The sequence below is a fragment of the Vigna unguiculata genome, chromosome 9 (assembly GCF_037176805.1).
Source record: "Vigna unguiculata cultivar grain cowpea cultivar isolate G323 ecotype 2 chromosome 9, ASM3717680v1, whole genome shotgun sequence".
NCBI lineage: Eukaryota > Viridiplantae > Streptophyta > Magnoliopsida > Fabales > Fabaceae > Vigna > Vigna unguiculata.
The window spans coordinates 20,345,261-20,356,793 of NC_140800.1; the positions used below are offsets into that span (position 1 = coordinate 20,345,261).

The following is an 11,533-nucleotide window of genomic DNA, read 5'->3' on the forward strand; positions in this document are numbered from 1 at the left end:
GGTTTTCTGATCACACAATGCATTGACTTACACACATTCTACATCATATAATTTCCATAACCTAAACATTGTATATTGACTAACGTGGGTGCTTGTGGTCCTTCAAAATTATAAATTACGTCAAAGCTTAAATAAATGGGGACTCAAGCATTAAAATGTGGGGAGTATTGTTGCAATTTCTACATTGTAGTTGCAAATTTATAAAAATTATCAACATATAAATGAACAACAAAGTTCCAAATTAATATTCAACCGAACTTCAGCAACACCTATGTCGTTCATGTGGGCACCCATTACAAAAAATCAGGGGATCTACCATATGTTTTTAGTCAACAAAATAAATAACTTTACCAAAATATCACACTCCACTCAAATTAATTGACACCACTACATGCACTTTATTTCATTCATCTTAAATCCAGAATTTTGCTCTGGGAAGTGCTTTACAATATCATCAAAGAACTTCGATAACAACTAACTTTTAACAAATACGTCGTAGTATTGAAGGAAGTCATGCTTGTGGATGTTGTCAACATCTAGAATCCAATCCCAAATGTATTGTTGTCTTATCTGTTGTAGTTCTTTCTGCCAAACAAATCAGAAAAATGTTACTGCATACATCAGACTGAAATAGAAAATGAAAAAACCAACTTGATCAACTTAGTATAACTTACATTGGTGTAATGAGGCATGCTATTGCCATCATATTTCTTATGACCATCCCACAACTCCATCACTTTAAGAACAATAACACCACAATCATATCTACAAAGCCCCACAATAAAATCAATTAACACACTGAATTATCAAACTGCAGTGCCACTATACAATGGTTTAATTATACAAACGTAAGCACTAACAAGTTGGGTTGAATCAGAGTTATGTCGCATTGAACTTCAAATTTTGGTTGGTCATCATCTAAACATTTCATCAACATCCCAAAAAGCAATTTCAAATTATGAGCCTACAGTGTAAAAAATAGTCCTCATGAAGTGAACCAACTAAATACTAATGACAACTTATAAACAACATATATTACAAAATGGAAATCTTACAACAGCGTTGTCTATTGTTTTACGGTTTTTGTTTGAATGCCCAACTGAATCCAACACAAACAACTTCTCTTGAAAATTAACAATGTAACACCACCAATGATCCTCATGCACAATCGAGGCAAACAACTACAACACATAATTACTATTATCAATAACTTTGCAACTAATCAGTACACAAAAAACAATATAATAAATAAATAATCTTACAAAATCAGTAGCCAAATTATCCTCCAACACTATCAGTTCTGAATGAAAGTAAGCATAGTAGTCTTTCAATATCCATTGTTGTCTCTTAACCTTCATCTTGCGTGAGTTGTGCAAGACATGACTCTACATTCATAACGGAATCATTTATTTGTAACTAAGGTAAAACTAAATGATTCATAACCAAACATTCTTTATATCATATATAGAGGATTGAAAGATATTCTCTTCACATGACCATATCTACGTCGTTCAAAGTACATCATTGTGCTTCCACCAAACAGAACAGCCTACAAAAAATTATGTACAATTGACGGTATGAAAAACTTAAGTCATTAAAATCTTCTAAACACACTTTTTACCATATTGTCAACCTTCTTTTCCATACCAAAACCCTAGCACTCAGAGGTACCCAAAATCTGCCCATTTATGTTGGCCATGATGAAGGATTGACCCCAACAAAGGATGAAGGCACATGCTTAAGAAGACTAAGCATGTTTAGAAAGGAAGTTCACTAATCCTTCATCCCTTTCATTTGTATTTGTTATTTTTGATTCACAAAGTTTACTTAGTTGAATCAACTTTAGTTGACTTGTTGACCTTTGACTAGGTTTGACTTGTTGACTATAGTTGACTTGACTTAAGCCAACATGCTAATCTATGTTTATTTGCTTTGTAGGTTAATTAGGAGTAAGAAATCAATGCTAGGTGGCGCATGGTGATTGGGGAGCATAAATGATGTGGAAGAGAGAGTAAAGCAAAGGCATAAAGCATAAAGTAAAAGGCATGAAGCAAGTGTACCTGTGTACCTTTGGTCTCCTTTGTTTTTAGCACTCGTTGGCCACTTTTTGGAGACATATGAGACACATTCTTTGTCTCCTTTTGTGCTAGAACGAAATTAGCCTTGCACACACCATAGTTGGCTCTTTTGTCTCTCATTTTTGTAACCTTATTTGACCTAGTTTCTAGAAGCTAGGGTTAGGTTTTTGTAGAGACATCCTTAGGTATCTTTTATTTGCTTAGAGGCCCCTAAACTCTTCTATATAAGGGGTGCTCCTAGACATGTAAAAGGGTTGAACATTTTGAAATAAAAACACTCTTGTGTCTCAACCATTTATGAGAGTTTCCTCCCTTGGGAGTGAATACTTTTAAGCCTTATCTTGCATAGCAAGTGGCGGCACACACCCACTCATCTTCAAGGTTGCCATGGCTTCTAGCCTAACCTTGTAGTGGCGTGCTTCTCACATTTTTACCATTTCTTTCCTATCCATTTTATGTTTTCTTCTTCCTTTAATTGTTCTTGGTTTTCTATGTTAATGTGCCTTCCATTTTCTTTTTGTTTTGAATCAATCCATCATCTTCTTCTCTTGAGCTTTGTGAAAGGAACCTTCACATCTAGATAGCATGCTATCTTAAGTTCCAGTAGAGATTTCACTTAGCTTTCTTAATCAACTCACACCATATTCAATAATATTAAAAAGGAACAAGATAATCCTTCATCAATGTGTATGATGCATTTCATCCTTACTATGACTACCTAAATGCAATTCACGGTACGAATGAAAACTCATCTTGCCGAACACACTTGTCAAACAATTTTTTTTCACAAAGAAACTTTAGGAATTTTAAAGAGAATATAAAGGAAAAGATTTCTAGAGATGTTCCCAGGAAAGGGAGGTGAGTCTCATGGACAGGCTTAGAAACCAAACCTTTCCTAGCCAGAAATCTCTAAATTTCTTTCACAAAAATTCTCAATAAAATTTCCCAGCAAAATAAATCTTAATTGTGAAAAACAACTTTCAAAGTGTTTGAAATCCTATGACCAAAGAAAGGTCAACTAAGTGTTGAAAGATATCACAGAGACATAAAACATAAATTTCAAAACATGCATATCACACATAACCTGGACATGGAAAACATAAAGAATAAGAAAACATAAAAAAAAAAACAAGAAAACAGAAACTAGACAAAAAGTTTTCCTAAGTGAAGAATCAAGTGGCACTTGGAACCCCTTGATGACCTCACACTACACGTTAAGAATCTATTACAAACAGCCAAAGAATGGAATTGCAATAATGCATTTTCCCATTCCAAGACAAAAATGAACAGAACTGAAAACAAATATTACACAAAATTCTGTGATAACAAAAAGAAATCTGCAAATGGAATTGGACTAGTTTGCTCTCTATTTGCTCTCGGTCAAGCCCCCCGAAAGAGCGTCCCTCAAATGTTTGCACTCCTTGAAGTCCCAGCTCACTCATGTTTCCTCTCGGTAGCCACTCACTTTGTTTTTCCTCACACTTCCTCTTTCACTTCAGCTCTACCTTCAAGATAAGGAAATCACCTACAAAGTTGCCAAATCAGTGAGTTGCAAGCAAAATGAACCAAGAGCACTCACATTCTTCCACATAAGAATAACAAAGCAGAAAAACATCAAGTGAAAGATTGAATGACAAACTCAATGGAATAAGCAAAGCAAGACAAGCAAGAAACAAGCTATGAAAGAAAGGAGACACACAAAAGAGAACCTAAAGAATAGGTCTAGAACAAGATGAACAAAACTAAAATCAATCAAAGACTCAAAACAAGTTGAATCAAGAGCATGTGCACATGAAATTGAACAGAGTAGTAGGCACTTAGTGAATTGTGTAAGACAACTTGTATTTTGCTGAAACAAATAATGTTCTCAAATTCAATAAAGACTGAATCATTATCTTTCAGATGCTTTTTTTATCATAATCTTTTTCTTTTCACTGATTTCTTTCTCTTTTTCTTTTCAGCTCTCAAAAAACGTGTAGAACAGTGCACAACAATATCAATATTCTACAACCAAATCAATGAACAAATGCACATGACAGACTGCAAGGATCCAACTCAAAAAACAATTTGAAAGACACACACAAGGACAAATATAAAAAGACTCGGCCAATGCAGAACAAAGATTAATATACAGCAGATTTGAATCAATCATCAACATAGAGCACAAAAGTTGCAGCAGTTTAAGTCATTTGACAATCTCAAAATCTGAACATGAGTGATCAAAGAAACTAGCAGAAAATCAAAGCAATAACACTAGAATTGTGTATGCAGTCAATGAAGCAGGGCCACAACAAAAGCACTCAAGATACCACGACTACAGTCAAATAGACCAGAAGGAAATAGCTAACTGAAACAAGTTGAATGACAGTAATCTGACAAAACAGAAACTGCTAAACGAAAGCCAGGCCAGAAACTCTACTGCACTCAACAACAAAGGCCAAATATGATGTTCCAAACAGAATGTGCAATATTCATTGTTGCACAACAGGGTATAACCAAGGTAGGACACAACAGCAATATGCAACTCAATCAGCACAGACAATCACAAAAAAATCTACTAGTTATAAATCTGTTGGAAATTAGTGTAAGCAATGAAAATCAACCTTGGATAGGTGGAGAAATATTAGAAACACATATTCAACAATACAAAACACCACAATATATTGTATCGTGGTAACTGATATTGCAAAAACTGTAGTGAAAACAATAACAAGATCTTGGCCAACGCATTGAAATTAAGAAACTAGAGTGCTTCCAACACATAAACAGCATTGTAGAATGAAATAAATGCAGTCTTTAAACTATGGAGCATCAAACTACTATACAAAATTTGTTTCAATCATAAGACCGCACACCAATACTGGAATGAAAACATGGTACTGGCTTTAAAATCAAGCATTGATTCAAACAACTTACCAAAACGCATCAGATGCACAATGACCAGCAAAACTGAAGTAGTTTTCACATAGCATAAAAAATCAGATTGGAGCATAGAATCAACTGATGCAAAAAAAGAATCAAAGACTCAGCAAAGATTCAGCCTATGTGTGGACCAAAACCAGCTAGGCTTCCAGTTAAACTATCTGAACAGAGTAAGATGTATCATCAAAACAATGGAAACATCATAGTTTGGTCAGCACAATCATTGGCGAGCCATTGTAATCTCAAAAACATTAACAGATTCAAACAGAACAAGAAAACCAGAAGCAGTTTACGCAGAAGTGAACAAGAACAGTATCAATTAGTATTGTAGACAATTTGCTAATGATCTAATAGCAAATTTAGAACAAAACAAAACACATGAACCTACTTATGCGAATGAAACAATGACTAAAAGAGATACAACACTGAACACACACAAAATAGGGACAACATCTATAGAGTTGAGGACATATAAAACGAATTAACAAAAACTAAAACAAAACCACGAGATTATACAATTTAAAGCTAGGTCAAAAAAATTGAAAAACCTAATTGACATGCATTGGAACGGCAGAATCAGAGAGCTAGACATAAAATCATCATCAGTATTGATTCAGAAAATAAGAACAAAATGCGTGAATCAATTTCAGCACAAAATTTTCAGCACACACAATCAATCGCAGAAAATCAAACTCAAGCAAATTAGGAACAAAACTAAAATTCAAACAGTGAAGAAGAAAAACATTAAAATAAGAGAAAGAACACTTATCTTTGAAGCGAGCCTAAATGCGGCGGTCCAACTGGTGAACCTGGTGCTCCTAATACCAAATGATGAGATGCTCTGTCGTGGTATTCATCGAAAAACCCATCCAATCGGAGTTCTACCCATTGAATCACACGGAACACCTATTGAAACGCAGTGGAAGACAATTATGGTGTTTGGAATCTCACCGGCGAGGTCACTCTAGCGTTTACTCTCAGTGAAGGTGAGCTAAGACGAAAGGGGATTAAAATCTCTCTCATTCATCAAAGCTAAATATTACAAACAATGGCTTGCCTTTTATAGATGCTAAAGGCAACCAAACTGAAACACAAGGAAAGCATGAATACAAAACCCTATCAACCAAGGTTGGGATAAGCTAAACAGAATCCTTAATGGAGGACATCTAGTAGCGAACCCTAGCCCTAACACGTGAAGGAAGAATTCGCGTGACCCTGACCCTAATAGCGGCGTGATCAAGGCTATAGCAAAATTGGGGTTACACGAGCGCTGACCAAGAAATGAGAAATGAGGTAGGAACCCTAGCGGCGCTCCATGAGTTGGGTTCATTCTACAGAAGAGAAAAACCTAACAGACCTTGTGAGACGCTGTGCGTGGGCTGCATAATGAAACAGCATGCTGGCAACATGACCCAATCAGGAGGGTGTGGCAAACTGGAGTGCGTGTAGGTTGCTGCAGATTGGGCTTAGGCCCATTGATACGGAATTAATGAGGCAGCATCATATGGAAGATGCGTGGAGAGGTGCAGCAAGATATTGGGTTGCTGGTTGTAGACACAAATAAAAGCATCATATATGTGCACGCAGAGAAGCCAAATTCGGGTTACGTGTATTTGAAGTGGCAGCAGCTGCTTCCTAAGAGAAATGGTTATGAAGGAATTGGGCTGGAAGCCCAATTATGTGAAAGCAGAATATCAACGTCGGAGGGTGGTGTGGAGGCATGGAAACGAATTAGGCCGCAAGCCCAATGCTAAATATTTCAATAATTGGCTGTATTTTAACAAAACAAACCAATTAGAACAAATTTATTTGATTAAAAAATTAAAAAAAATTAAAAAGGAAATGGCCCTAGCTAATGGCCCAAGCCATGAGAAGCCTTAGGGTGATATTCATCATAAAGTCCCTAATCTGTTTCGCAAACACAAAAAGAATACCACTCCATAGATCAATAGATGTAAGAGAATAGGTGATGTTAATTGAAATGTAAAATTAGGATAAAGGGAGAAGAAAATGGACGAGGTTTGTGGTTTTGCAATGACCAACGATAGTTTCGGAATCCTCGTGATTGTGATGCTTATTAGATGTGTTGATCAAAGGCATTGTGAAAACGATTGAAGACAACGAAGATGGTTCGATGGTAGTGGTTCGAAGTCGCCGGCAAAGCTTACCACGGTGGCCGAGATTTGTGGTGGCAGCGTAGAGTGTGGGTTTTGACGAAAGAGATGATGTTGGATCTGTTAACGTTCGAGAGAGTTGTGGTTTAGGATCAGAGTCTGTTTTTAATTTTAGATTTTTAGTGTTTTAAGAATAAAAATAATAAAATTAAATGGTCAATAAAAACAGTAATATATAAAATAAAATAAAGAATAAAAACAACCAAGTAAAAGGGCTCATTTCAGTTTGTTTTTTATCTGCAGCCGTTGGTTTGATATTACAAAATTACTTCATGCACCTCCGTTGCTCTTTGCACTTCAGTATTTGCAGTATAGACCTTATCTTGCATTAGGTTGGGCTGAACAGTTTTCTACTTCGCGCACCAACACTGTTAATGCATTGCATCCCTCTCATATTACTTTACGCACTCATGTATTTTAATACATGCACTCTTCTATTGCTCTTTGTACCCTGTTTTTGATATCCATACTCGCCTTCGATGTTTTATTTGGACTTATGTTTTATTATTTTAAAACGGTTTTATTGTATTTGCTATTTCATGTTTTCATACATAGATGTTTGTATTATTTTAAATCAAAATTACTCTTTTTCTTAATAAAAAGTAATAAAGTTTGATTATAGTCTCGGACTTGCTTGATAATTAAACGTCTTTTCTTAAATAAAGTTTGATTATCAAGTCTATTCTCAAACTTGTTTGATAATTAAATGTTTTTTTTTAAATAAAGTTTGATTATTATGTCTAGTCTCGGACTTGCTTGATAATTAAATGTTTTTTCTTTAAAAAAGGTTTTATTATTATGTCTAGTCTCGTACTTGCTTGATAATTAAACATTTTTTTAAATAAAATTTGATTATCATGTCTATTCTTGGACTTTCTTGATAATTAAATGTCTTTCTTAAAGAAAGTTTGATTATGTCTAGTCTCAAACTTGCTTGATAATTGAATGTTTTTTTCTTAAATAAAGTTTGATTATCATGTCTAGTCTCAGACTTTTTGATAATTGAATGTTTTTCTTAAATAAATTGGATTATCATGTTTAGTCTCGGATTTGTTTGATAATTAAATGTTTTTCTTAAATAAAGTTTGATTACCATATCTAGTCTCAAACTTATTTGATAATTAAATATTTTTCTTAAGTAAAGTTTGATTATCATGTTAAGTCTCATACTTACTTGATAATTATAATTTCACTTGATGATAAAGTTTGATTATCATGTCTCGTGTCGGACTTGCTTGATAATTAAATGTTTTTCATAAATAAAGTTTGATTATCATGTCTGGTCTCGGACTTGCTTGATAATTGGATGTTTTTCTTAAATAAACTTTAATTATCATGTTTAGTCTCGGACTTGCTTGATATATAATTATTTTTCTTAAATAAATTTTAATCATCATGTCTAGTCTCGGATTTGGTTGATGATAAATCATTATCATGTTGAGTCTTAGATTCACTTGATAAATAATACCTATACATTAAAATTTAAAATTAATAATAATAATAATAATAATAATAATAAGGGATTTTAGTCAAATTGAGGTTTTTAATAATTTTTTTTAAAGAGAACTATGTTACCCTAATTTCTCATATTTATGAGAATATGTAGGAACAAGGTCAAACACCTTGTCAGGCCCAAATATAAAATTAAAAAAAATGTTTTCTTCATTCGTTTTAGTATGTTTTCTTTGACTTTTGGGAAAAAATAAATATATTAAAATAACATTAGTTTTGCACACTTGATTAACACTTGATACGGACATGTGGGGTGTTAATACCTTCCACACACGTAACCGACTCCCAAACCTCATATGGTTTCACATACCATTTTTTAGCTTTTTCATAGTTTTCCAAAAACTATTGTGACGACTCCCTTTGTAAAATTTAAGTTTTAAAACGATTTAATCCTCCAATTTTTTTAAAACAACGTTTGGTTTGGTCCTCCAATTGTTTAAAAAGTTTAAATCTTTTAAGAAATTTTAATTTATTCCCTGTATTTAATGTTTTGATTCACTTTAGTCCTCTTATTTGTTAAACAATCCAATTTTGTCCTCTGCAATTTAAGATCAATTTAGTAATTAAGCTTAATTATAACTTTTATATATACATGTTAAAATATTTTTTTATCATTTATACATCAAATCACTCCACCTAAATACTAAAATTATTTTAGTTTTTACACTCCACCTAAATACTCAATTTTTTTACTTGCAGATGGAGTCATTTGATGTGTAATTTGTTTTTTTAAAAAATAACATTTAAATATAAGTTGTAATTAAGATTAATTACTAGTTTAGTCACAAATTGGAGAGGACAAAATTAGATTATGAGAACCTAGAAAATAATAATTTAGAATGAGTAAGTGTTTAAAATAATGAAACTTGATTATTTTATTATTAAAATACTCAAATATAAATAGAAAATACAAAAACAAGTTTCATTAGTTATAAACACTCTATCTCTCTAGAAACTATTTCCAAATTTCTCGCTACCTTCTCTCTAAATTTTTGACTTCTATATTCATCTATTCAACGATCAGAGACCGCTTGGGGGATCCTTGAGACGTGCTCTCAATTTTTGTCCGACCAATTTATCCAACAGAGTAAGTTGATTTTTTGCTCTTAACTCTAGTTTAATTGAAATTCTTGTGCATGTGAGAAATCTTCTTTCGTATGAGTCACGTGAGTTGTCCTTACAATTCTTTGTTAGTCAGTGATTCTGATCATATCCCCTAATCCTGTTATTGTTGTTTTTGGAGTGAATTGGGATCTATGATAAGTTTAGGGGGGTTGATACTCAAGCTTGATCTTCTGCACTATTTTACAAATAATGGAAGCTAGATTGTTCTCCAAATATTGAAAATGTATTGCTTGTTTTAGTTTAGATTATATATAATTTTCACTGAATTGATGAGTGCTTTGGCTTGAATTACTTGTTGGTTAGTGTAAATTTGGCTTTTTGTTTTTCTTTGCATGTTGTGAACACATGAGAATATGCTATTTTCGCTCAAGCGAGTGGATAATTGAGTTTAGAGTCATATGTTTCTCTGTGCATATGTATGTTGGTGTGGTTTTGATAGCCTCCTCCTCAAGCTAGGTTGGGCCAAGGCTTGAAATGGTGACTATGGTGGATGGTGGATTTGCGGAAGCTTCGTGTTGAGAGAAAATGACTCTCGGTTTTGGTGATTTAATGGTGGGATGATGGTTGTTTGTGGAGCTCTAAGAGAGGTTACGCCAACTCTAGAGAAATGGGTGCTAGAAGGACCTCTTGGGATGCTCTAGCAAGTGGCTAAGAGAAGAAGTATGACTCAAAAATAATTTTGGCAGCATAACATTATCATTCTTAAAGTGAGAAATACATGGGGAAACACCTCTATTTATAGAGTACGGTATCTCCTAACCATTTATAAATAGAGTACCGTACTCTATTTATAGAGTACGGTATGACCCCAACCAAGGATGGAGGCACATGCTTAAGAAGACTAAGCATGTTTAGAAAGGAAGTTCACTAATCCTTCATCCCTTTCATTTGTGTTTGTTATTTTTGATTCCCTAAGTTGACTTAGTTGAATCAACTTTAGTTGACTTGTTGACCTTTGACTAGGTTTGACTTGTTGACTATAGTTGACTTGACTTAAGCCAACTTGACTTGTAGGTTAATTAGGAGTAAGAAAGCAATGCTAGGTGTCGCATGGTGATTGGGGAGCATAAATGATGTGGAGGAGAGAGTAAAGCAAAAGCATAAAGCATAAAGTAAAAGGCATAAAACAAGTGTACCTATGTACCTTTGGTCTCCTTTGTTTTTAGCACCCTTTGGCCACTTTTTGGAGACATATGAGACACATTCTTTGTCTTCTTTTGTGCTAAAACGAAATTAGCCTTGCACACACCATAGTTAGCTCTTTTGTCTCTCATTTTTGTAACCTTATTTGTCCTAGTTTCTAGAAGCTAGGGTTAGAGACATTCTTAGGTATCTTTTATTTGCTTAAAGGCCCCTAAACTCTTCTATATAAGGGGTGCTCCTAGACATGTAAAAGGGTTGAACATTTTGAAGTAAAAACACTCTTGCGTCTCAACCATTTGTGAGAGTTTCCTCCCTTGGGAATGAATACTCTTAAGCCTTATCTTGCATAGCAAGTGGCAGCACACATCCACTCATCTTCAAGGTTACCATGGCTTCTAGCCTAGCCTTGTAGTGGCGTGCTTCTCACATTTTTACCATTTCTTTCCATTCCATTTATTTTTTTCTTCTTCCTTTAATTGTTCTTGGTTTTCTATGGTTTATGTGCTTTCCATTTCCTTTTTGTTTTGAATCAATCCATCATCTTCTTCTCTTGAGCTTTGTGAAAGGAACCTTCACATC

General features: G+C 34.1%; 1 protein-coding gene across 2 annotated transcripts; it reads right to left on the reverse strand.

The window, feature by feature from the left end:
* Positions 1-342: 342 nt before the first annotated feature.
* On the reverse strand, positions 343-6,401 carry LOC114163296 (uncharacterized). 2 transcript variants are annotated; one of them, XM_085666979.1, is made up of 7 exons: positions 4,995-6,401; positions 2,061-3,603; positions 1,263-1,385; positions 1,056-1,181; positions 861-964; positions 675-765; positions 343-585 (listed from the first exon to the last, which is right to left on the reverse strand). In XM_085666979.1, the coding sequence occupies exons 2-7, from the start codon at positions 2,196-2,198 to the stop codon at positions 475-477; spliced, it is 693 nt and encodes a 230-aa protein (XP_085523105.1). In that variant the 5' UTR covers positions 2,199-3,603; positions 4,995-6,401; the 3' UTR covers positions 343-474. The 2 variants fall into 2 exon arrangements, with proteins under 2 accessions (XP_085523105.1, XP_027903323.2); XM_028047522.2 differs by having other exon boundaries at positions 2,061-6,380.
* Between the last annotated feature and the right edge of the window lie 5,132 nt (positions 6,402-11,533).